At 48.5% G+C, this 26,485-nt stretch overlaps 1 protein-coding gene across 1 annotated transcript in view; it reads right to left on the bottom strand.

The window, feature by feature from the left end:
• The window catches only part of DNAH17 (dynein, axonemal, heavy chain 17), a 115,860-nt gene extending 95,897 nt beyond the window's left edge, over nucleotides 1–19,963 (bottom strand). Inside the window, exons 1-16 of the mRNA XM_006869533.1 lie at nucleotides 19,619–19,963; nucleotides 18,290–18,483; nucleotides 17,732–17,924; nucleotides 17,276–17,375; nucleotides 16,817–16,902; nucleotides 16,541–16,666; nucleotides 14,735–14,887; nucleotides 14,538–14,627; nucleotides 12,785–12,952; nucleotides 12,425–12,541; nucleotides 10,961–11,226; nucleotides 10,444–10,639; nucleotides 9,480–9,626; nucleotides 5,852–5,960; nucleotides 3,626–3,729; nucleotides 591–731 (exon numbers count right to left, since the gene is read on the bottom strand). Coding sequence (XP_006869595.1) covers nucleotides 591–731; nucleotides 3,626–3,729; nucleotides 5,852–5,960; nucleotides 9,480–9,626; nucleotides 10,444–10,639; nucleotides 10,961–11,226; nucleotides 12,425–12,541; nucleotides 12,785–12,952; nucleotides 14,538–14,627; nucleotides 14,735–14,887; nucleotides 16,541–16,666; nucleotides 16,817–16,902; nucleotides 17,276–17,375; nucleotides 17,732–17,924; nucleotides 18,290–18,483; nucleotides 19,619–19,963 — 2,535 coding nt within the window. The remainder of the gene's footprint in view (nucleotides 1–590; nucleotides 732–3,625; nucleotides 3,730–5,851; nucleotides 5,961–9,479; nucleotides 9,627–10,443; nucleotides 10,640–10,960; nucleotides 11,227–12,424; nucleotides 12,542–12,784; nucleotides 12,953–14,537; nucleotides 14,628–14,734; nucleotides 14,888–16,540; nucleotides 16,667–16,816; nucleotides 16,903–17,275; nucleotides 17,376–17,731; nucleotides 17,925–18,289; nucleotides 18,484–19,618) is intronic.
• Nucleotides 19,964–26,485: the final 6,522 nt, after the last annotated feature.

Raw genomic sequence — 26,485 nt, 5'->3', positions numbered from 1 at the left:
ACCCAAATCACAAGAAAAAAAAAAGCTAAAGAAGAAAGCCAACAAGCTGTGAAGGCGTTGCCTGCCGCCACCACCTTGAGCAGGATGGGTGCTTGGCACCCTTAGACTCGAGGAGGACTGGGACACACAGCACGAGAGGGGGCAAGGGCTTCCGAGTACAGTCAAGATGATCTACTCTTGTAAGACCAAGACTTTCTCAGATGGCAGAGAGTCAGACACGCCAAGTGGCCCCAGGACCATGCCAAGTGGCCCCAGCTTCCTGTTCACTTTCCTAAGGAATTCAAGTCATGGACATGTGTACCCACTTTACAGATGGCTGCTTTGACTCCCCAAAGTGTGTCTCACCTTCTGCATCCTCCAAGAATGACCCCAGGAAGGAGACACATAGTGGAGAGATGCAGAAAACAGGATCCTCCTCGCCCCATGTCTCAGAACTGGGAAAAGCTCTCTGTACACTGGAGTCCTCGTGGTGGGACAGTTACATAAAATGTGTAGCTTGTCATTTTTAATGAAGCATTGAGCTCTGCCTTTGTTCTCGCCTCTCTACTGACAGCAAGTGGGCTCTTAGAGGACCCCTGGCATCTCCCTACCGCCACCATGGCTTGGATCTTCACAGCAGCCTCCTTGACCGCTGCGTAGCGCTTGTTCAGGTTGGTCACTCTCCCGTCCAGGTCTAGGAGGGCATCTTTCTTGTTGTCTTTTCTTTCAAACATCGGGTTGGCTGACCAGTCCTGAAAGGGAGACATCACAGTGAGACTGGGTTTGGGAGAAAATGCTTTTGGGGTCTTGCTCCTTCACCATCATGCTCTTTAGTGTGACTGTCCCCATGGCTGGCTGACTCAGGAGAGGAGAAGTTCAGTTCCTGGGCTCTGCACACTCTGAAGGCTGCTAAGGACGAGCAGACTGTTGATCTGAGGGCCTTGGATGATTTAATGCAGAGCAGTCAAGGTTTAGGGGAACCACAGGTCACCCTCTTGAGGGAGAAGCATTGAAACCCCTTGTTTGATGAGGGGTATATGGTCCGTAGAGGCCACTGAAGGGCCAGTTGGGAGATAAGTCCCTTTGCAGAGGCAACTGACATGTCGAAAGAGTTGGGGAGGGACAGAGGGGAGCAGGGAAGGGACAGGGAGGGTCTGGGTTTCTGGCATTCCTATTAGGAACTCTGGCGATATTTGATTACATAAGAATTACAATGTTGACCCAGAATTATAGTTTTGATTTTAATCTATCATCCACGATGTCTAAGGAGCCCTGGTGGCACTGTGTTTAAACACTCAGCTGCGAACTGAAAGATCAGCAGTTCAAATCCACCAGCTGCCACTCTGAGAGAAAAATACCTGGAAGGTCTGCTCCCCCCAAAATCCCACCCATGGAAGGCCTATGGAGCAGGTCACGTGGGGTCACGGTCAGTCAGAATTGGCTCGATGGCACAGTACTTCTCACCAAGCTCACCAAAGCTGTATTTTAAATGTGTCTCATTCCCGTGCACGCTTTTAGCGTCTCTCTACTTCCACCGCCCCGCCTTCCCCTCCTCATCCTCCATTATGGGTATGGTTATTACCACGGCCAGTGGTTCTAATGTGCACATTTCCATACACATATTGCTTTTGCCTTTTGAATGTAGACTTTTAACAACCATTTGTGGTATTGTTAAGTGCCATCAAGCTGGTTCTGACTCACAGTGACTGTATAGGGTTTCTGAGGAGCAGCTTGTAGATTTGAACTAGCAACCTTGCTATTAAAAGTCTAATGCTTATCCTACCGCACCACACCAGGACTCCTTTACAACCATAGTTTAAAGTTATAAGCTTAGCTCTTTATATTTAATTGATTCCAAAGCTCACAACCACTGAAGTCCCGCCAGTCTTTTGAAAATGTAAATTTCCGTCTCTGATGTTCTTACATGCGGCTAATCTCTATGTGGCTGGGATAGATCTTGGAATAGGTAACTTAGAAAGGGAACCCTTGAGTAGGTAAGCATGTCCTCACTGTGGTTTTCACAAATCACTGCCCAGGAAATCTTTCTGCTCAAAACTCTGTCGTCTGCGTGAGACCAAACTGACAACACCAACTTGAAAGATCAGCTAGGAACGTGAGGGTGTAGTGAGTTTGTACCAGTGCGAGAGAAGCAACTTTGCAAAGCAAACGAGAAGGGTTGTACAATGTGAAGAATGCCGTCAACGTCACCAAGTCACTCACGTACAAACGGTGGAATTGGTGTATGTTTTGCTGTGTATATTCTCAGCAACAAGAAAATGATAATAGTTTTTTTTAAAAGCACGGACGTCATTGTTTCATCGTGTTTTGCCGGTTGCTGTTGTGAACGCTGCTATGAGTTGAAGTGTGTCAACGCACAATTGTGCTCCGCAGGGGGGTTTTGTGGCTGACTTCCTGGAAGTAGATGACTAGGGGCTTTCTTTTGAGATACCTCTGGGTGGGTTCAAACCTGCCAACCTTTACAGTTAATATGGCAAGCGCTTAGCCAGCTGCACCACCCAGGGACTACAAAAATCCTTCCCCCTGGACAGGATAGCTGTAGGTGAGGTGAAAAGTAAACATTTGGGGAGAAGCAAGGACTAAACATATATGTCACGATTGCTGCACCCTTTCTGATGAAAGTTCCGTGAGCAGCTAGTCCATTCAAAAGAAAATGGAATCAGAAAAACAAAGGGTGGCAGGCATTCGGTTTTTTCCTATGGTGTAAACCTAAGTGGATGATGAAGGGAATACTATAATGTAGGAAAGAAAGTTCAGCCCCATGACAAGTCAACGGAGGTTTGAACTAGAAGAAAGATATGCCAATGAGAAAATCAATAGAACCAGAGACTCTGCATGATGGAGCTTGGGGGAGTCGCAGCGGCTGGTGGAATCACAGTAACAGGAAGCCCTGTCTTAGTCAGGGCCTATCGTGGGGCTTGCGGGGGGCACTGTGACTATTTAGTTTTGATAGAGAAATAACAGCTTAAATGGATCGCTTAAAAAATCAAATGGGGTTTACACTGTAGAGACTGAAAATTATTGGTGGTGGTTGTAAAGTGGCATCAAGTTGATTCCGACCCATAGCAACCCTGTGTAGGGTTTCCGAGGAGCAGCTGGTGAGCTTGAACTGCTGACCTTGCAGTTCAAAGGCTTTACAGTCTGGCGCATTAACCCCAAGTGCCACATCAGGACTCTTTGGTGGTGATGGTGTTTAAAGATTTCTTTTCGCCCTATGGCTACAAATGTCTGCAAATGAGGGTGTTGATGGCAGACCATGAGAGAGGCTAGTGAAGGGTTTCCCCCGGTTTCAAAAGCTATTGATTCTGTATAGAGCAACGAGCTTATTCCAGGCAGGGATGAGCTTAACAGATGTCTTGTCCACTCAGTGTTCCTAGTACCAGCTTGGTAGACCCGCACACGTTTGCTGAATTCAGCAGAACAGACAAGAATTGGATTTTACAAAGTGGCCTGGGCTCTTCCCACGTGGCGACCACTTAGACGTCTGTTGCACCATTGCATTCGGTGGCATGGGCCCACTTGACTTTGCCACAAGGCAGTGCCTCCCATGAGCATCTGCACACAGACTCATTCCTGCCCAGACCTCCTCCTGGGGTACCACTCAAGACCTGCTCTACACTGTGCTCACCTTCATGGCCTGGGCAATCGCATCTATATTTTGCTTTGCTTTTTGCATCCGGGTCTGCAAGTCGTATAGAATTTCTCGCATTTCCTGAATATACTCGAACACACCTAAAATATAAACAGATGTTGCAAAATGAACAATCTGGCCAGATGAAAACTTTCACTGAGTTGACTATGCAGTTATTATTAGATGACGCTTCAAAAATAGTTTCACTGTTTTCGAACAAAGAGCAGAAGAAATTATCGCATGTTGTCAGGAATGAAATGTTGATGATGCAGAGTGTGTCTCTTTGGAGACAGAACTTCCCTATGCCTAAATATGTGGAGCATGCATTCTACCCAGGTACCCCAGACTCCTGATGGTGTTATGCCCCTGACCCCTTCGTCTATGAGCAGACTTCTGGAGAGACTTGAATTTCTTTACCAAGCTGTTAGTGTCCTGGAGCTGGAAGAAAGAAGTACCCTGATGTGGAAATGGGAAATGTTTTCATATATATATATATGTTGGTGTTGAGTGCCGTCGAGTCGGTTCCAACTCATAGCAGCCCTGTACGGGATTTGCAAGGAGCAACTGGTGAATTCAACCATCGACTTGTGGTTCAAACCAACCTTGAGGTTGAGCGCTTATCCTATGGTGCCAAACCATATATATGAAGTCCTGGTACGGTGCTGGGGGGTAATGCATTGGACAACAGAAAAAAAAAAATAATTACAAACCAAGCCCATTTCGGTTGAGTCAATTCTGACTTATAGTGACCCTATGTTACTGTTTTGTTCTGACTCAGAGAGACCCTGTATAGGGTTTCCAAGAGTGACTGGTGAGCTTGAATCACTGACTTTACGGTTCAAACTGACCTATAGTCTAGCACATTAACCCACAGCACCACACCAGGCCTCCAGGACTGTGTAATTGAATGTAAAAAAATGTTGGAATGGGAAATGTTTTCATTCCTATATATGTATATATAAATATCTCCAAACCAAGCCCATTTCAGCTAAGTGAATTCTGACCCATTGTGACTCCACAGGACAGAGTGGGACTTCCCACGGGGTTTTCAGGGCTGTCATCTTTAGGGAAACAGACTGCCACATCGTTCTCCCACAGAGTGGCTGGAGGGTTCGAACCACCAACTTTTTGGTTAGCAGTTGAGCACTTAACATTGTATATCGATGGACCTTTTTAAAAAATAAAAACAAGTCGCTATTGAGTGGACACTGACTCATAGTGACCCCACATGTGTCAGAGCAGAATTGGGATTCATAAAAATCTATTTTGTTGTTGTTGAGTATATATTGGTGGGGGTGATTTGTGTGCCGTGGAGTCGGTTCCGACTCATAGCGACCCTACATAGGGTTTCCGAGGCTGTAAATCTTTACGGGAGCAGAGAGCCTCATCTTTCTTCCACGGAACAGCTGGTAGTTTAGAACTGCTGACTGTGAGATTAGCAGCCCGATTCGTAACCACTCTGCTACCAGAGCTCCTTGAGAATATATTAATTCTTTTTTCAAAATAATTCATTTTATTTTTGGTGTTGCTGAAAATATAGCAGAATACACACCAATCCAACTGTTTCTACACGTACAATTCAGTGACGCTGAGGACATTCATCAAGCTGCGCGTGGTCATTCTCATGCCCCTATCCTGAGTTGTCCCTCCTCCCTAAACACAAGCTCACATCCCTTTAAGCTTCTTACCGGCCCTCTCAAATGGCTGTGGGTCACGTAGACCCCATACAGATCTTTCTTGAAAGATCATGATTCTCAGAGCAGACATTCTTTGCTAATTAAGTTAAACTAGTGCTTGGTTTAATGAAGAGTTCAGGCGATAGTTTTGGTTTAAAGTTTAAAGGTTATCTCCGGACACCAGTTACAGGGATTCGTTCAGCCTCTATGAATCCAGAAAGTCTGGATTCCATGAGAATTTGAAATTCTGTTCTACAACTTCCCCCGTTTTGAGCTCTTTCCCCACCCTCCTTGGGGTTTTCAAAGGTCTTCCTTCTAGGGATGTTCTGGGTGGACTGAAATCACCAACCTTTTGGTTAGCAGCTGAATGCTAACAACCTTGTTTGTCCCCAGCCAGGGACAAATAACCTTGGAACAGGTAAAATAGGCCTGTTGAGCTAGAGGGCAGGCTGGGCCACTCTAAGTGGATGCTAGGACAGACAGTGATTGACAGGTGGAATCCTCCAACCCCCAAGCTGAACGTAAGGTGGGCCGTGCCCTTTGGTACCTTCTCCATTCCAAAACAATGTCGTTTCTGCAGCCAATAACTTGACATCAATTGCTTCCAATTCTGACTTAATGAGGGGATATTCCACGGGCATCACTGTGGTCTTTATCTGTAAAATAAAGGCTCAGACCTCAGGGTGGAGTTCCCAAACCAGCCAATTGTTCTAGTCCCTGAAGGAAGGTGCTACTCAGTACTCATGGCGACATTGACAATTGGTGTCAATTGATGGAATGATCTAGAACGACATCTCAGGAGATTTCAACATTTAAAACGAATTTGGGAATGGAGACAACTTGGTGAACACTGAATGTCAGGGAGCTATACCTGAGGTTAGTGTCGGACCACAACAAATCATAATTCCTGGCCTAATCTACGCTTGTTGTTGTTGTTGTGAAGTGCCGTCGAGTCAATTCTGACCCATAGTGTAGCTTGCTGCAAACAGCAGCCCTTCCCAGGATCTGTGGCTGGGGTCTATAAGAAACGGGGTGCAAAGGCTGTGTACTGGCGGCCAGGAGGCAGGCTTGCAGAATGTGTCCTTTGGTTGCTTAAATGATTATATATTCCTGAGTGTTTCTGTGTACGTCACCCACCCCCTACAAAAAACAAAACAAAACAAAAAACACCCAGAAGGGAATAGAATCAAATATTGTTGAAAGATGATGCACGGAGGAGATTGTAATCATTGCAATGAAATGATGAGTGTAAAACCGATATTCTCCCATATAAACTGTCACTCAATTCAACATAAAAACTTTAAAAAAAAGGGGGACCCCCCTATGCCTCAAGTTCATGTTCTCCAGGCCTCCAACCAAGAAGATGCTTTGAACATCTCCAGCGTTAGACGGGACTGTGCCCCAAGTCTATTCAACTTGGGAACTCTTGTTTCGCATCAAGCTCTTGAGAGTCAGAACACTTGTGTTAAGTCCTCAGACCAGACCAGCACCAGGAATCAAGGGTTCTGGAACCAGAAGGCTGAGGGTGGACAGCGGACTCTGCGGGTCCTTCAGTAGTTTATCTTCAGGGCAGCACCTTCACACATAACATCCTCACTAGGGACCTCTGAGAGTTTCTCATCCAAGTCTGATATCCAATAAACATCCCCTCACCACTTAAAAAAAGACATTTTCTTTGACTTTTGTTGCTGAGAATGTCCTTAGCAGGACATACACACATTCACCAGTTTCGACCCGAGCTCTTCAGTGACAAACTTCTTTGAGCTCTGTGACATTCTTCTCTCACAGGTGCTGTTCCTCCGTCAATAGGCACTCAGCATCCCTCCATTTCCATCTCCTCTTTCCAGCCGCTGTGGTCACTTTAATCCCACAGAGACAGATCTCACAGGGCACAGTGAGCTAAACCATGGTTTGGTTTTAAGAAGATTTCAGGAGATATGAGGAGGCTTCAAAAAGCTCCTGGGAAAATGGAATGAAAAGAGAATAGAACTTTTCCAGGAATTTTTTGAAGCTGTCTCATGTTTACGGTTTTAGGTTTCAAGATTGTATCAGGACACTGATGAGGGATACCATTGCTGACATCAGATGGATCTTGGCTAAAAGCAGAGAATACCAGACAGATGTTTACTTTTCTTAATCAACTATGTAAAGACTTCCAATTGCATGGATCATGGCAAACTAGGGACAATATTGTGGAGAATGAGTATTCCAGAACATTTAATTGTGCTCATGAGGAACCAGTACACAGATCAAGAGGCGGTTGTTTGGACAGAACAAGAGATACTGTTGTTGTTAAGTGTTGTTGAGTTGGTGCCGACCCATAGCGATCCTGTATAGGGTTTCCGAGGAGCAACTAGTGAGACTGAACCGCCAACCTTGCAGTTCAAACCAACTTTGCAGTCCAGGGCATTAACTCGCAGTGCCACACATACTGGATGGGTTAAAATCAGAGAAGGTGTGTACTCCAGGCTTGTCTTGTTTCACCATATGTACTCAGTCTGTAAAATGAACTAGTAATCCAAGAAGCTGGACTATCTGAAGAGCGAGGCATCAGGATTCGAGGAAGACGCATTAATAATCTGCAGTATGCCAACCTTGGAAGTGAAGAGGATTTGAATCACTTACTGATGAAGGCTAAAGACCACACAGCCTTTGGTATGGGTTGCATCTCAATATAAAGAAGACAAAAATCCTCACCATGGGACCAACCAACATCAAGATAAATGGAGAAAGGCCTGAAGTTGTCAAGAATTTTATTTTGCTTGGATCCACAATGTTCGCAGAAGCAGCAGTCAAGAAAGCAAATAACATATTCCGTTGGGCAAATCTGCTACAAAAGTGTTTAAAAAGCCACGATGGCACTTTGAGGACTAAGGTGTGCCTGACCCAAGCCCTGGTCTTTTCAATTGTCCGACAGGCATGTGAAAGCTGGACAGTGAACAAGGGAGGCTGGAGCAGAATCGATGCATTTTAGTCATGGTGTTGGAGAAGAATATTAAACATATCATGGCTACTAGAAGGATGAACAAATCTGTCTTGGGAGAAGTCCAGTCAGAATGGTCCTTACAAGTAAAGAAGAGGAGAGTTCATCTCTTGTACTCTGGACATGGTATCAGGAGGCACCAGTCCTCGGAGGAGGACATCACGCTCGGTAAAGTGGAGGGTCAGGGAAAAAGAGGGAGACAGCCCCTCTCTCTTCATCTGTGCTGCCTACGGAGGAGGCGGCCATCTCGACCGGCTTCATGACTGCCCTCGGACCCCTGGTGAAGCCCAAGATCATCAAAAAGAGGACCAAGGAGTTCATCCGGCATCAATCAGATCGTTATGTCAAAATTAAGCATAACTGGCGCAAGCCCAGAGGCATTGACAACAGGGTGCGGAGAAGATGTAAGGGCCAGATCTTAACGCCCAACATTGGTTATGGGAGCAACAAGAAGACAAAACACATGCTGCCCCAGTGCCTTGTGCATGTTCCTGGTCCACAGCGTCAAAGGGCTGGCGGTGCTGCTGATGTTCAACAGATCTGACTGCGCAGAGACCACGCACGACATCTCCTGCAAGAACCGCAGAGTCATGTGGAGAGAGCGCCCAGCTGGCCAGCGGAGTCACCAGTCCTAAGGCCAGGCTGTGCAGCGAAGACAATGAACAGACAGCCTGTTTTCGAGTTTTATTTGGGCTAAATAAAACCATAAAAGTGCTGCCAAAAAAAAAAAAAAGAGGGAAACAGTGGGTAAGATGGAGCGACACAGTGGCGGTAACAGTGAGCTGAAACCTAGGAATTCGGTGTGGATGGCTCAGGTCTGGGAACTACTTTATTCTGTTGTGCATCCCTAGGATTGCTAGGAGCCGGAACTGACTCGACTGGACCTAACAACAACAGCAACAATGCAAGCATTGTGGGAAGAGTTTAATATCCACAGCAAAACATATTTAGGAGAGCAAAGCCCCATAAAGAACCATGTCACATCATCTAACGCGCAGTGAAAGCCGGGCTGCTTCCCTCATCAGCTGTTGTGAGCTGTCACCATCTTTGCTGCAGCCAGAGGCCTATTTGAATATGAAAATATCCTCATTTATTCGATTCTTGGCAGCCCTCCACTTGTGCTTGGTCTACACAAAAACCGAAACTTGGCAAGAACTAAAAACCAAACAAAACCAAAGCGATGCCAGCTTACCTCATTGTACCACCCAACAATGAGCTCCAAGTTGCCCACAAACTTCCGGAAGGTTTCATTCTGGGAGAAGAGGCTTTCGGCGCTGTCTGGCATCTCTTTTTGCTGCTGAAAGGTCAGATACTTCACCTCTCTCAGGACTGCCACCAACTACGCAGCCAATGAAGACGAAAGGTCATGTCACAAGGTGACCTTAGTGGTCTACCCCTTAGCAACAAAAAGGCAGGGCTGCTGGTACAGACTGAGGGTGTTTCAGAGCTGGTGGGAGGCGGTGTTTGGGGAGGGAGGTTCATTGGAAGGACTGGGGCGCAGTTGCCCCACTTACTGGCTCTCTGCTAGGAGGTGTTGGCACCACAGCTGGGTGGATGCCATTGGAGGGCTTCCTTAGCTTCACTCTCTTCCCCCCAACAAGTTGCTTGGAGAATGGTTTCAGGGTTTCTTCTGGGCCCCGGCTAGTATCTATCCTCCTTTCATCTCCTTCCTCCCACCCGGTCCGGACCCTCTCGAGCGCCCTTCCTCTGAATAAGCCCAAAGTAACCCTGGAACACACACTCCGCAACACTCCAACCAGAACTCTCTGTGCCTTGCCTGACTTTATCGGAGGATCATTTTGTTCTGATCCTGCAAAGATTTTTCTGAAGCTTTCAAATAGATGGTTCTGCTTCAGATATCATGAGAGGGTACCAAGCTAGGCTTTCTTCTTATAGATTAACTCAGCCTGGGTTTTGAGACTTAGTTTTCATCTTAATAGAAAGGCATGCTTTAACACAATAAAGTTTCTGGCTAAGGCTGGTATACAAATGAACTTTTAGTAGGACCATATGCTGGTGGAATAAGGGAAGGAGCCTTGGCACAGTGGCAAGCCTGGCGGACGTGCCCTTGCCTCATGCCATGAAAACCCTAGCTCCCAGGTGTAGCAACCTGACGTGGGTTTGCCCTTGAGATGCAACGGCAAGATGGCACCCACCGCCTTGCTGAAGTTGACTTGGATGAGTTTCGTCGTGGGGTTACGCTGGATGAGGGGCTGTCCCAGGTTGAAGTGACAGTCCTGGTCCACTCGAGCTGCCCACTCTTGGTAGGTCTTCTCTCGGCAATTTTTCAGCAGTTCCATCATTTCATAATATTTCTGGAAGATCATCTTGGCCTCGATGCTGGACATGACCCTGGGATGACGGGCAGATGAAGCCATCAGTTCCAGGCTTGGCCAGAAACTTGACTGTGTTAAGCAATGCCCTTCTACTAAGATGTTCTTCTAGGTCCCAGGTGCCAATGTGGGGAGACAACTCGGTTTTGTAAAGGCTGACGGTCAGGGGTGGGGACAGAGAGCTACACCCTGAATCATACCCATGAGATGGCGAAGGGACGAGGGAGAGGACATGAAGGGCTGGGATTTGGGTTTGGGAGATAATGGTTCTGCCAACATGGAGAGGGGATGGTTTAGTTGGGCAGGCGTCTCCCTCTCCCAGCTGGCATGGACGACTCACGGATGGTCAATGTGCTTCATGTCCCGCATGGATGCCTGCAGTCTCCCCTGCAGCTCCAGGCTCCACTTGAGCTGTCCAGCCACCGGGGGCATGTTCTTGTGGATCGGGGGAATGTTCCCATCCTGGGAAGCTGCCATCTGGGCATCGTACAAGATCTTGGTGTTGTCTAGCTCCGCGTCAAAGAGGTCCAACATGACCGAATACCTGGGCACCACCTCCACAAGGATCAAAGGCCGCTCCAGGAGCCCTCCACACATGTGCAGGAGCTGGGGGCAGAGGGAGAGGTGTGTCTGAGTCAATGTCTCCCGCCTGCTCTTCCTTCTGTATCCTGCCCCCATGACTGTTGAGGGTGTGCCCATGCCAGGCTTTAGGGGTGAGCAAACACGTGGTCTCCAGTGAGCTGAAATGGGTCCCCAAAGGGACATGTAGATGTCCTAACCTCCCGTACCTGTGAGGGTGAGCTTATTGGGAAGTGGGCTTTTCCAAGAGAGGGTGGACATTCAGACATCCATCAGGACTATCTACATTCCTAAACGCTGTGAGATTTCGCAATTCTAAAAATTTTAAATTCAAATTTTTTGGAAAACACCATGTGACCATAAGAAAGTCTATGGAGACAAAGAGGAGACTTGGTGGTTACTTGGTTAAGCACTAGGCAGTGAACGTAAAGGTCGGCGGTTCGAAACCACCTGCTGCTACAAGGGAGAAAAGACCTGGGAATCTGTAGCACCGGGTTTGGAAACCCTGCGCTGCCGCCCTACTCTGTCACATGGGGTTTCCATGTGTCCCAGCCCAAGGACAGAGACAGCAAGTGCACTAGTAGTTGGTTGCCTAGGGTTTGGGGCCTTGGAAAGAAATGGGGTGTGACTGTTACTAGGTACAAGGTTTCGTTTTGGGTGATGGCTGTGAAGTTCTGTGGATTGGAGATTTCAAACAAGGCTGAGATGACCCCTTCATGGGTTGGTCTCCATTTTCTGTGTGGCTTTAAAAGGCGTTCCTGCAAGTTGAATGGGAGGGAACGGGCCAACTCTTGTAAAGGTTTCCATACAGAGTCACAGCGTGGTGTCCCCAGGAAGCTGGAAATAAGACTGGCCCCAGGGGTAAGCTGTGCTGGTCTCAGACCAGCAGGAGGATTGAGTGGAGCCAGGCCACACAGCGAGCAGCTTGGGTCCCAGAGTCAAATGCTTTCATGTGTCCATTAAAGACAAACTTCCACATGGGCCAGAGCAACGCAAACACCAAACCAGCTGCTGCTGCGTTAAATCCGACTCATGTTGACCCCATGTGTGTCAGAGTACAGCTACGTTCCTGGGGTTTTCAAGGCTGTGATCTTTCCGTCGAAGATTTCCAGACCTTTCTTCCCAGGTACTTCTAGCTTGGTAGTCAAGCGCCTGACTGTGTGGACCACCCAGGGTCTCTGTTAGAAATCCCACCTGTCCAGATAGAGGTCCTGCCCCCACACACCTTTGTACATGACTCAATCGAGGGACAGTCATCAAACGCTTGGCAGAAGATGGTGGCCAGTCTCCTGTCCAGATCACGAATTTTGGTCTCAAAGTCAGCATAATCCTCATCAAATCTCTGAAAGTAAAACAGGATGGTAATCCTCTCATGGGTGTGCAAAGCAGGACCGTGGGGGATTTTCAGTCCCCGGGGAGGGCACTCAGGGTTTAAATCCCAGGTAGAGACCACTGTTGTCATGGTGACAGCAACTGTCAAAAGTGTTGGGGTGGCGAACACATGGGGACACATGTCCCCCCCTCCCCGTGTCATTCAATTTTCTCAGGTGTTTCCTCGATGACGTGACCAACGCCCCCAACTTACCAAATCCCCAGGGTCCAGGGGGTCGTATTTGCAGTCAGCAAACACCTTCACCAGCTCGGAGACTTCATCATAGACCTGGATCATCAGGTTTCCCAGGATGTTCCCCCGGACGCCCCCGAGCTCAATTTTCTCCAGCTTCAGAAACTCGATAGCTGTTTTGTAAAGATCCTGAGGGAGAGAGAAAGTGACACCCACTGTATAGTCATCATCATTGCTGGCCGGGGTGTGCTCTACCAGAGCCCTGTTGTTGTGGGAAACCAAAGGTCCGAATCACACACACTAGTGTTTCGGAAGACGGCTTACTGCAATGTACCTCCTTCTCCAAAGGACTCAAAGGAGACTCACAGACCCTCCCACATGGACCTAGGACGAGGCCAGACACCAGAACCAAAAACTGACATTGATTCGATTCCAACTCATAGCGACCCTATATAGGACAGAGCCAGCCGGCACTCTCGGGTCAGAAGCTGTCAGTCTTTACGGAAACAGGCTGCCTCATCTCATCGGCCCCTCCCTCCCCTTTGTGATATGAGTAACATGTGCACACTTACACAACAAAAACCAAACCTTACCGCAGGTTGAAGGACCGAAAGCACAACTTTCTTTGTTCACCTCTCTAGTCCTCTCCCTTTTTAAAATGTGAGTTTGCTATATGGCTCCCACCTCATGGTGTCTCCACCCAGTGCTCCTGTGGGGGCCTTCTTCGGTCTTTAGGGGTATTAATCCCACCCCACTAGTTCTCCTGTGGAGTCCTGATGTGGCGCTGCAAGTTAACATTCTGGACTGCAAAGTTGGTTTGAACCGTAAGGTCGGTGATTCAAGCTAACCAGCCATTCCTCGGAAACCCTAGACAGGATGGCTGTGTGTTGGAACCGACTCGATGGCACTTAACAACAACTCCTCTCCTGGACCTCTCCAGCTTCCCGGATATGGTTATTGTGTTTGTCATGAATCTCTCCCTTGACAGGCACTGATGGGTCACTGGGTGTTGGCTCTTAACTGTGGGCGTGGAGATGGCTGCTCCATGACTCAGTGTCCCCATGACATAGGTGTTTGGCCGAGTTTTTTTTTTCCTTTTCCTGGTGTAAATTACTATTGGATAAACACTGAACTGCTAACTGCAAGGTCGGCAGTTCAAACTCATCCACTGCTTCTTAGAAGCCTTTTAAAGGTCGCTATGAGTCGGAACCAACTCGACGGCACTTAACACACACTTAGCGTAGTGGGTTACTTGTTGGACTGTTCACCACAAGGTCAGCAGTTCAAATCTTACCAACTGTTCCACGGGACAAAGATGAGGCTTTCTGCTCCCATAAAGATTTACATTTACAACCTCAGAAACCCTATATAGGGTCGCTATGAGTCAGGACCAGCTCTACAGCATACAACCACAACACTGGGAGATTAAAGGACGAAAGGATGAAGCTCACAACCTGTCTGTCAGTCTGTCGTCCTGGGGTAGCTTGTCAGTGGCTATAACGCCAGAAGCCAAGCCACTGATATTTCAAATATCCATGGTGGACAGGTGTCAGCAGAACTTCCAGACTAAGGGAGACTAGGAAGAAAGTCCTGGAGATCTACTTCCAAACATGTGTCAGTGCAAAGCCTGTGGACCACACTCAACATCCACAGTGGATGTCACAAACCAGCAGTCAGAGAGCCAGGCAACATTTCCTTCTCTCATACTAAGGGTGGAAGTGACAGCTACCCTAAGCCCAGGGCAGTCTGGGAAGTGGTCACAGGTCATGGTTACCTCAATGGTCTGGATACGATGAAAGAAGGAATTCATTCTGGAGAACGCAAGGGAAGAAGGGAACTCCCAGGGCACCGGCTCTTTGTTGTGCTGCGGGGAGAGAGAGGGAAGTTACTTCTTGCTATGGTCTTTTCCATGAGCTCCATCCAGTGTTGGGAGCAATGCAAACGTTCTTGCTCTGCTGAATCAAGAGGTACCTTGAAGAAAACCTTCATGTTTGCACAGCAGAAGTCGTACGTCCGGTAAAGTTCCTTCAGCACGTTCACGGACAGCGAGATGCCGCTCAGGACTTCCTCGATCTCACCCTGCAGCCCCTTCAGCACTTCCTCCGGGCTCAGGTAAGCTCTCGTCTGAAGGAACCAGAAGGTGACAAGGCAGAGTTCTGACGTGCTGTTGTTGTGGGTGATGCCCTTACACGTTTGCTGCTTCGGACTGTCAGCTGTCCCTGGGATACATGTGCCCACCCACCTGCCAGCCAGTGGGGTGTTTCCAGGATGTTGTGCTGCTCCCCAGGGGCTAAACCAAACACCAAAACCAGAGTCTTCAAGTCGTTTCAGAAATGTGTGTTACAAAGCAGAGCTGTGTTTTCTTGGCTGTGTTTTACAGAAGATTGCCAGGACTTTCTTCCATGACTCTGTGTGCTAAGACTCCCACAGAAATGGCTTTTTGCAATAGTTACTTACAACTCCTAGTATAGCGCTGTAGGCTAAACACTGGACTGTGAACCACAAGGTTGGTGGTTCAAACCCACCAGCCACTCCTCAGACAGACTATACAGGGTCACTATGAGTCAGAATTGACTTGACAGCATGTAACAACAACTTAGGGCTCTCTGGGAAACAAGGCTGCTCTGTGGGCTAAAAATCATAGGGTTTTGGTTTGAGGCCACCAGGCACACCGAGGGAGAAAGAGGAGGCTTTCTGCTCCCACAAAGATTTACGACCCTAGAAAGCCTATGTTGTTGCTAATGTTGTTGAGCTCGGTTTCAACTCCTAGTGACCCTGTGTGGTGTTTCCGAGAAGCTACTGATGAGCTTGAACTGCCGACCCTGTGGTTCAAACCAACCTTGCAGTCCAGCGCATTATCCCGCGGGCCACATCAGGACTCAGGAATTCTATACAGGGTCACTATGGGTTGGAACTGACTTGATGACATTTAATAGCAGCAGAAGAGTCGTTAAAGCCCTCAGCTGCTCAAATCAAAATGTTAGTGATTTGAATCTGCCAGCAGACCCACAGGAGAAAAACATGGCAGTCTGCTTCTGTAAAGATTGACGACTTTGGAAATCCTATGGGGCAGTTCTACTCTGTCCTTAAGGATTACCAGTGGGTTTGGTTTTAGGTAGGGGCTGAAGGAGGCCAAGGGTGGTGCAAACTGTGAGTGCACTTGACTGCAAATGAAAGGTTGGAAGTTCGAGTCCACCCAGAGGAAACTTGGAAGAAAGGCCTGGTGATCTACTTCCAAAAAAATCATCCACTGAGAACCCTGTGGGCACAGTTCTACTCTGACACACACACGGGGGCACCATGAGTGGGATCTACTTATGAAAAATCATCCACTGAGAACCCTGTGGACACAGTTCTACTCTGACACACACGGGGCACCATGAGTGGGATCTACTTATGAAATAATCATCCACTGAGAACCCTGTGGGCACAGTTCCACTCTGACACACACAGAGCTGGCATGAGTCAGTGACAATTCTATGGCAACTGGGTCTTTTTGAATCCACTGCTGATTCTGACTCATATCAACCCTTTAGGCCGATAGAACTGCCTCATAGGGTTTCTGAGATGGCAAATCTTTATAGAAGCTGACCGCCACATCTTTCTTGATGGCACTTAACAACAACAACAACAAGGCTTGTGTGCTCTGACATTTCTCCTCCCGGACTAGCAAGCCTCCCCAATCCCAAAGACCCAACCTTAGCTCAGGGCCATGCTTAGGCTCTGGTAGGGCGGGAGGGCAGGTGGGGAGTGGGCAGCGGGCAGTGGGCTACCTACCATCTCGATGATCTGGTTGCAGACCCCCTGCAGCATGACAATGATCCGGGAAGGTGTGTTGTAGTGCTCGGACGTGGCCCAGATGAAGCAGATGGTATACAGCACCTTAGCAATGAAGGTCGGGAGCTGGAAGAGGAACGCAGGACCAACTCAGACCTCAGTAGCAGCATGTGACTCCTCCTCTCTGGGTGGGGGACACACTTATTCTCCAGGGCAGAATCCCCCAAGGGGAAGCAAGAGGCCATCCCCAGCCCCCTGTGCCCATATCCTACACACCGCTGTGAAGTCAGCTTGCTCCATTTCCTCCAGCAGAATTCGCAGTGGCTTCAGATAGAGGACAATGTCGTTGGCTTCCTGCAACCCTACACAGGACAAACACTCATCAACTGTCCCCTCCTCCCGCGATCCCACAGGATGGGGGGCACTCTCTTTGTCTTAGGAAACCTGGGTGGGGCACACGGCTGCTAACTGTGAGATTGGAAGTTCGAATCCACCCAGAGACACCTCAGAAGAAAGTCCTCACCATTGACTTATGAACAATCAACCACTGAACCCCCTAAGGTGTGCAGTTCTACTCTGACACACATAGGGGCTCCTTGTGTCAGAGCCAACTCCCTGGTAACTTGGTTCTGGAGCTTTGGAGAAACCGGGCCCTGCTCACAGGAGGGACTGAGGGAGCTGCTCACCCGCGAGGAGTGGGCACCCCCGCTCCAAGGCATCTTGTCATTGGCTCACCTTCAGTGACGTTCATATAGACATTTTGCAGGGCTGGCCAGTAGCAGCTTTTGGCCCGTTCTAGGATCTCCACTATCTTGTTGACTTTGGGTCTGTTGAGCTGAGAAGGAAGACCACCAAGGACAGTTTAGCCCTGTGGCTGGAGGGAGGCTGAGGACTCGGCGGGCTAGTCCAGACTCTGGAGCCGAGCTTCCAGACTAAGAGAGACTAGGAAGAAAGGCCTGGCAACCTACCCCTGAAAATCAGCCAAAGACAACCCTGTATGTCTCAATGGGTCCGAGGATGGCAGAGTGTTTCCTTCCATTGTACGTGGAGTTCCCGTGAGTTGGGGCAACTCCGGCAGCTAACAACCACCACCATCATCATCCTGGCCCCTCAGGCCAGCACAGAGAGGTGGAGAGTCGAACCAGGCATACAGCCAATAGGGAGCAGCCTCACCAAGACTCTTCACCTTACCTGGTCATGGATGCACTTGAGGTTCATCAGCCGGGCATCCCAGAATTCAAACTCAACCCGGGGCAGTGGGTGCAGCCCTTCCAGCAGGGCCTGGGCAGAGTTCTTGCTCAGCACGTCCCGGATCTGATGGGACCAGTCGATGATGATGGTCTCCATGGCATGCAGCAACGAGTCGTCCAAGACTTGGGGCATCCTGCCAGGCCTGAGGCTGGGGAGAGCACTCCTTGTGTTCCCGTGGGACATGGTGGGGAGTCTGTCCCTCCCCACCAGCCACCACCAGCATGTAGCCTGACCTCGCTGCCCTGGTTTCCTCCCTGGACAGGTGAAGGGGGCCCTCCTGCCCAAGTGGAGGGTCCACGGAAGACTTATTGTCCTCAGAGAGATGGGTCTGTTCCAAGAATCTCACCTCAGAACAGTGGCCTCCAGCCCCCTGGCTTCTCACGGGGTCTATGTATAGCCCCCAAAGGTTCCTTCCTCTACTCTCTGGATAGCCCCATGTCCTCATCCCTGTTGCGTCCCTGTGGGTGAGCACCTGACTCGCCTCCTCTCCTGCCTTACCTTTCCACAGACTCCAGGGCACCATCCAGGCTGCCCAGGTGCTCGGGGACGGGCAGGAGGGTCTTCCCTTTGATCTTGCCCCCCATCACAAACATCTCATTTTTCAGCTTGTGGATTTGCTTCACAATGTCCTCAGAAACCACGTGGGGCCACCCACTCATGTTCTCCGTCTGATTTAACAGGGAGTACAGGACCTGGGAGGGATCAAGGTGTGGCGGTCACTCCTCGGGAACCTCCCAGGGCAGGTCTGCTCTGTTCTACTGCTCTGTCGCTCTGCGTCAAAACTGACTCCATGTCAGTGGGGTTTGGGCTTTCAGAGTTCCTGAAAGGAGGCACTGCATTGGTTCTGCCTGTACCCTGGGGAGGCTGAGGGTCACAGTGTCCAAGCCCCGAAAAACATGAGCTGTTCCTCTCGAGACCTTAGACCAGCAGCAGCAGCCCAGCTCTCAGGGAGACCAGGGAGCAGGCACAACAACACACGCTCCATGCTGAACCATAACGTCGGAGTGCCTAGTGTCTTCAGCATGGGGCCTCCGTGGGCTTCTGAGTCAGACACGCCAAGTGGCTCCAGGACCATGCCAAGTGGCCCCAGCTTCCTGTTCACTTTCCTAAGGAATTCAAGTCATGGACATGTGTACCCACTTTACAGATGGCAGCTTTGACTCCCCAAAGTGTGTCTCACCTTCTGCATCCTCCAAGAATGACCCCAGGAAGGAGACACATAGCGGAGAGATGCAGAAAACAGGATCCTCCTCGCCCCATGTCTCAGAACTGGGAAAGCTCTCTGTACACTGGAGTCCTCGTGGTGGGACAGTGATATAAGCACTGGACCGCAAGGTCAGTTTGAACTGCAAGGTGGGTGGTTCAAATCCACCAGCCGCTTCTCAGAAGAGGTCATGATGAGTCAGAACTGACTCATCGGCACTAACCTACGTGCTGGCTACCGGCATGGGCGGTGTGTGGCCAGCACATTTGTTGTTCATTACCATTGAGCAGATTCCAATTCATGGTAACCCATGTGTGCGGGGTAGACCAGCACCAAGAGTTTGTAAGTAAAAAATCCTTTCCCAGGCCTTTCTAGGTCGACTTAAACCACCAACCTTTAGGTTGACAGTCCAATGCTTAACCCACTGGGCCACCCGCCTCCCGTTCTAATGGAATCAAGAGAGAAGGGGGTGGGGGCTGAGTCCACTTTGGAGCAAGGTGTTGGGACCAGGGTCTGGGGGTTTTGTTGGGTGCCGGTCTAACTCAGCTGGTCAGGTGATGCGCCAGACAAACAGAGACAGCATTTGCCGAGCCCCAGAGCCCAGAGCAGCCGCCAGCACCCACCTCCTCCACCACAGCGATCAGCTGGTCCACGGGCTCAGGGCTGATGTCTCCGTAGAGCAGGAGGGCCTTGTAGTTGTCCCTGGTGACGCTCACAGGTCTGGTCTTGATGAAATAGATGGCTTTGGACTTGAGAGAGGCTGGGAAGCCCAGGTAGGGGATGATCATGCCGGCTGGACTGAGTGTCATCACCAAGACGGGGACATCTGGTTTCTCTAGGAATTCTGTGAGCATGGCCACATACTCCTCAGCCCCCAGCATCTTGGTCCACTTGTCGGGTTTGAATTTGAGGACGATGGAAGAGACTTGCTCCAAGTACTCCGCTCGCACGTCTGAGAGAATTGTCATCTTGCTGTTTTATTTGATGAGCAGGCGCAGATGCAGGACCTGGGCCCCTCGGTTTCCCACCGATCGTGGGAATCCTGTGTAACCGCAGCTCTAACTGGGGGAAGCAGAGAGTTAGTTCATCGTGAGTATGCTGTTCTGAGCTTTGGAGTGGGGTCCTTGGGAGGTGCAAAAGATCAGTGCGTTTGGCTGCTAGCCATAAGGTGGGAGGTTCAAGTCTACCCAGAGATGCTTTGGAAGAAGGCTTGGCAAACCGGCCGTTGAAACCCCACAGGAGCGCAGTTCTGCTCTGACATGTATGGTGGCTACAGGAGTCAGACTCAATCCCACAATCCCACGTTGATGGGTGTTTTCAGGTAGTCTAGGTGGCGTGCAGGAGTCCTGCTCTGGCGCTGTAGGATGAACACTGGACTGCAAGGTCAGGAGTTCAAATTCACCAGTGGCTCCTCAGAAACCATATACAGGGTCGCTATGAGTCAGAGCTGACACAATGGCACTGAATAGCAACAACAACAACAACAACAACAACAGGCAGTGTGCAAGATCCCTGGTGGCACAATGGTTAAGCACTTGGCTGCTAACTAAGAGTTCAGTTGCTCCTGTAAATATTACATCCTAGAAAATATCCCCCTCTGTCCTTTGAGACGCTGAAATGGAACTGACTTGATGTCACACAACAGCAGGAGGTGTGTGGTTTCTCGATGTCTGGGGGACCTCTGTAGAACTCAGCTACTTGGGGGACCTATGGGGCCTGGGAGACCCAAAGGAGCCGAGTCTCAAGGATTTTCTTGGGGCCCAGATCTAGCAATTCTACATTCCCAAGGGTCATCACCCGTAGAGGATGCCAGAGACCAAACCCATTGCCATTGAGTAGATTCCAACTCCTCATGTCCCTAGGCAGGGTTTCCAAGACGGTAAATCTTTATAGGAGCAACCTCATCTTTCTCCCAAGTAGCGGATGGTGGGTTTGAACTGTTGACATTTAAGTTAGCAACCTGATGCCTAACCCACAGTGCCACCAGGGTTCCTTGAAGATACTGGAAACTCCTCACAAATTCTAGCTCTGACTAATGCTTTTCACTTGAGATAGTTACCCACTGAGGTGCTTAGAAAGATGCTGATCCAACAAAAGAGGTTCTACTTCATTCACTCTGGCCAGTGTGTGAAGGCAAAACTTTGATCTAAGCTACAATGTATCCGTGTGTTATTCAAACCACCTAGGCTTCCTTCAGAGTCAAGTTTTCCTGGGAGAGCCAACCATAAATACACAAATGCACATGGTGGCCTGCCAAAATGATGGGAGCTGGTGAGCACAATGACTAGTTCAGGCTCATCTCTGAGCGAAGAGAGGACAACCCTGGCCTCCAGGGCCACATGAGAGAGCCTCATTTGACATCCATGGGTCCCTGTGTTCGCTGTCACCAAGTGAGGGCACTGTGCTGTTGCTGCTACACTGATTCCCCTGCAGGCTCTCTGGAACAGGCATCACTGCACTTACTTCATGGATGTGGGAAGGGAGACCCAGGCAAAGCCTCGAGGATTTGAAGCATCTGACTACGTCTTGCAAAGTTACCAACACTGCTGGAATTGAAGAGTAAATACATCCTTTTGTTGGGCACAACTCAAAATGAGGAATGGCTGTAAACATCCATTAATAATCAGAACATGGAATGTACAAAGTATGAATCCAGGAAAATTGGAAGTTGTCAAAAATGAAATGGAATGCATAAAGATCATTATTCTAGGCATTGTTGTTGTTGTTATGTGCTGTGGAGTTGGTTCCGACTCAGAACGACCTGGTACAGGCTATAAATCTTTATGGGAGCAGAAAGCCTCATCTTTCTCCCGCAGAACAGCTGGTAATTTCGAACCGATGACCCTGAGGTTCGCAGCCCGATTCATATGCAGTCTGCTACCAGATCTCCTAGGCATTCATGAGCTAAAATGGACTGATATCGGGCATTTTGAATCTGACAATCACATGGTTTACTATGCCAGGAATGACAAATTGAAGAGGAATGGTGTCATATTCATCATCAAAAAGAACATATCAAGATCTGTCATGAAGTACAAAGCTGTCTGTGATAGGATGATATCCATGCACCCACAAGGAAGATCAGAGTCTTGGTGTGGCGCTGTTGTTAATGTACTAGACTGCAAAGTCAGTTTGAACCACAAGGCCGGTGGTTCAAGTTCACCAGACGCTCCTCGGAAGCCCTATACAGGGTCGCTGTGGGTTGGAACTGACTTGATGGCACTTAACAACAACAACAAGGAAGGCCAGTTAATACCACTATTATTCAAATTTACTCACCAACTACTAAAGCCAGTGATGGTGAAATTGAAGAATTCTACCAACGTCTTCTGTCTGAAATTGATCAAACATGCAATCAAGATGTGCTTACAATTACTGGTGATTGGAATGCAAAGGTTGGAAACAGAGGAAGGATCAGTGGTGGGAAAATCTAGCATTGGTGATGGAAACATTGCTGGAGATCGCATAATAGAATTTTGCAAGACCAATGACTTCTTCATCATAAAGACTTTTTTAAACAACATAAAAGACGATTATACATATGGACCTCACCAGATTGAATACGCAAAAATCAAATTGACTACATCTGTATGAGAGACAGTGGAAAAGCTCCATATCATCAGCCAAGGCAAAACCAGGGGCAGATTGTGGAATAAACCATCAATGGCTCCTATGCAAGTTCAGGTTGAAGCTGAAGAAAATTAAAGCAAGTCCATGAGAGCAAAATATGACCTTGAACATCTCCCACCTGAATTTAGAGATCATCTGAAGAACAGATTTGATGCATTAGACAGTTATGACGGAAGACCAGAAGAGTTGTGGGATGATATCAAGAACATCACACAGGAAGAAAACAAAAAGGTCATTAAAGGAGAAAAGAAAGAAGGAAAAGACTAAACTGGATGTCAGAAAAGACTTTAAAACTTGCTCTCCTGCATGAAGATGCTAAGCAAATGGAAGAAATGAGGAGGTAAAAGAGCTGCATAGAATTTTTCAAAGGGCAACTCGAGAAGACAAAGTCAAGTATTATAGAAAAAGTCAAGTATTATAATGAAATGTGCAAAGACCTAGAGTTAGAAAACCAAAAGGGAAGAACACGCTCAGTATTTCTTGAGCTAAAAGAACTGAAGAAAAAATTCAAGCCTTGACTTGGAATATTGAAGGATTGTGGCGCTACTGGGTAACGAACTGGACTGCAAGGTCAGTTTGAGCCACGAGCCGCTCTTCAGAAACCCTATACAGAGTTGTTATGAGTCAGAACTAACTCAATGACACTGAATAATAGTAATGGTCAATACACTGAACGACGCAGAAAGCATCAGATGAAAAGGTAAGAAATGCACAGAGTCACTGTACCAAAAAGAAATGGTCGATGTTCAACCATGTCAAGGGGTAGCATATGATCAAGAGCCCACAGTGCTGAAGGCAGAAGTCCTAGGTGCTCTGAAAACTTCAGCAGTGAACACGGCTCTGAGAATTGATGGAATACAAACTGAAAAATTACAACAAACTGAGACAGCACTGGAGGCAGTCACTCATCTACGCCAAGAAATTTGGAAGAGAGCTACTTAGACAACTGATTGAAAGACATCCATACTTGTGCCTATTCCAAAGAGAGGTGACCCAACAGAATGCAGAAATCATCAGAAAATGCCATTAATATCACATGCAAGTAAAATTTTTCTAAAGATAATCTTTAAATGGCTGCAACAGTACATTGACAGGAAACAGCTAGAGGCTCAAGCTGGATTCAGACAAGGATGTGGAACGAGGGACATCATTGCTGACATCAGATGGATCTTGAAGCCGAGAATACCAGAAAGATGTTTACCTGTGCTTTATTGACTATGCAAAGGCTTTCAACTGTGTGGATCATGACAAGCTATGGACAACATTGTGAAGTATGAGTATTACGGAACACTTAATTGTGCTCATGAGGGATCTGTACATAGACTAAGAGGCAGTTGTTCAATAGAATAAGAAAACATAGAAAGATTTAAAATTTGGAAAGGTGTGCGACAGGGTTGTGTTCTTTCATCATACTTATTCAACCTGCATGCTGAGCAAATAGCCCGAGAAGCTGGGTTATGTGAAGAAAAACGTGGCATCAGGATTGAAGGAAGACTCATTAACGCCTCATACACAGATGATACAACCTCGCTTGCTGAAAGCAAGAAAACTTAAAATACTTACTGATGAAGATCAAAAACCATAGCTTTCACTGTGGGTTGCACCTCAGTGTAAAGAAGACAAAAGTCCTCACCACTGAAGCAACAAATAACATCCATATAAATGGAAAAAAGATTGAAGTTGTCAGAGTCCATTTCACTGGGGATCTACTATCAACTTTCACAGAAGCAGCAATCAAGAAACCAAATGATGCTTTCAATAGCCTCATGTTCGTGTGAAAGTTTGACAGTGGGTAAGAAAGATCGTAGAAGAATTGAAGCATTTGAGTTATGGTGTTGGAGAAGAATATTAAAAATACCGTAGACTTCCAGAAAAACAAACACATTTGTCTTCAAAGAAGTACAGCCAGGGTGCTCCTTAGAAGCCAGGGTGGTGAAATTTCATCTCTCATACGTCGGACATATTATCAGGAGGGACCAGTCCCTAGAGAAGGACATCATGCTAGGTAAAGTGGACGGTCAGTGAAAACAAGGAAGACTCCCAATGAGCTGGATTGGCACAGTAGCGGCAGCAATGGGTTCAAGAGAAACAATTGTGAGGTTGGCACAGGACTAGGCAGTGATTTACGGTGTGCATAAGGTTGCTATGAGTCGGAATGGACCTGAAGGCACCTAACAACAACACCCTTTGTTGGCTGATTTTGTTAATTTGGCTGTTTACAAGATCGACTTTTCTTTTAAGAGGGCAACAGGAATGGGGATAGAGAAAGGCTTCACTATCAGGCCATGCTGGAGTGAATTGTGAGCCCCCCAACACTCCCATGTGTCTCTCCCAATGCAGCCATCTTCTCTAGAATTCCATCTAGTCACCCAGGCAGTCTCATGAAGCAATGGTGTGGTCCCGCATGGCTCTCCCAGGAGAGGGCAGGCACAGCGTTGGGGGAGACGGATGAAGGACGATAGCTTGTGGCCTCCCAGGAGCAGCAGTGGCCACGGTGTGGCTGCCGGGGAGCAGAGAGTGGTCAGAAGATGGAGCTTGGGAACCGTGGACACTGGGGCAGTCCATACAGAGGACCAGACCCTACAATGGCTCCAAGTCGGGAGAGGGCAAACTCCAGGAATGTGTCTGCTGCCCCCTGTCTGCTGTAGCTGGGACTCCCACCTGTCCTATGGGCCCCCATCTCTGTCCTGTGGGTCCCTATCTCTGTCCTGTGGGCCCCCACCTGTATCCTGTGGGTCCCCACCTCTATGCTGTGGGCCTCGCCTATCCCATGGATCCTCACCTGTCCTGCGGGCCCTCACCTGTCCCATGGGTCCTCATGTGTCCTGTAGGCCCTCACCTGTCCTGTGGTTCCCCACCTCTGTCCTGTGGGCCCTCACCTCTACCCTCCAAGGACCCCACCTTTGTACTCCAGAGGTGTCCCAGTTGTCTCTGAGGGCCTGACTTGTGTCCTTCAGGGACCCCACCTCTTTACTCCACAGGTCCCCAACTGTGTCTGGGGGCTCCCTCTCAGTCTGGCCTCTAACCCCCCTTCCATGGTTAAATTCTCTCACCTGCTTATATGAAATAGCAGTTCCGGTCAGTCAGTCAGGAGTCCTGATGACCAGTAAAGGAAATGGCTCCCTTCCCTTCAGAGGCTCCAACTGCCACAGAACTTCTGGAAGTTTCCTCAGGCTTCCAGAACCTTCTCCACAGGACTTGAGCACATGAGTTACAAAACCCCCACCCCCCACAGTAGTGGGGACTCTGAGTTAACCCAGTCGGACCTCTGAGTCTTCCAACAGTTCGTCTCTCGGTTCATGTAAGTCCCAAACACAAACCTGTCACTGTTGGGTCAATTTCGACTCATAGCGACCTCACAGGACAAAATTCCAACGGCCCATCAAGCTTCCAAGGCCACCATCTTTACAGAAGCCGCCGGCATCATCTTTCTCCTGTAGAGGAGTCCTCTTAGTGCATATTTATTGTTGCTGTGAAGTGCCGTCAAGTCAGTTCCGACCCATAGTGACCCTGTATAGGGTTTCCAAGGAGCAGCTGGTGAGCTTGAACTGCAAACCTTGCAGTTCAAACGGCTTTGCAGTCTGGCGCATTAACCCACAGCGCCACACCAGGACTCCTCTTAGTCCATATATTGGGATGATTTAAATCTATGGTCTCATTGGCACCAATCGCCTTCAGGTCCACTGAGCTCTGGGCTACCCCATGTGTGTGTGTCGGGGCAGAATTACGCTTCATAGAGTTTCCAGGGGCAGATTTCCCAGAAGTAGATTGCCAGGACTTTCTTCCAAGGTGCCTCACGCAGGGGATGGGGGTGTGAAACCCTCCAAGCTTTCAGTTAGCAGCTGAAGAGGCTGCAGTGA

This window comes from Chrysochloris asiatica, unplaced genomic scaffold (genome assembly GCF_000296735.1).
Source record: "Chrysochloris asiatica unplaced genomic scaffold, ChrAsi1.0 scaffold00132, whole genome shotgun sequence".
NCBI lineage: Eukaryota > Metazoa > Chordata > Mammalia > Afrosoricida > Chrysochloridae > Chrysochloris > Chrysochloris asiatica.
Note: the sequence above shows the minus strand (reverse complement) of the source record. Positions and strands in the feature narration are given on the sequence as shown.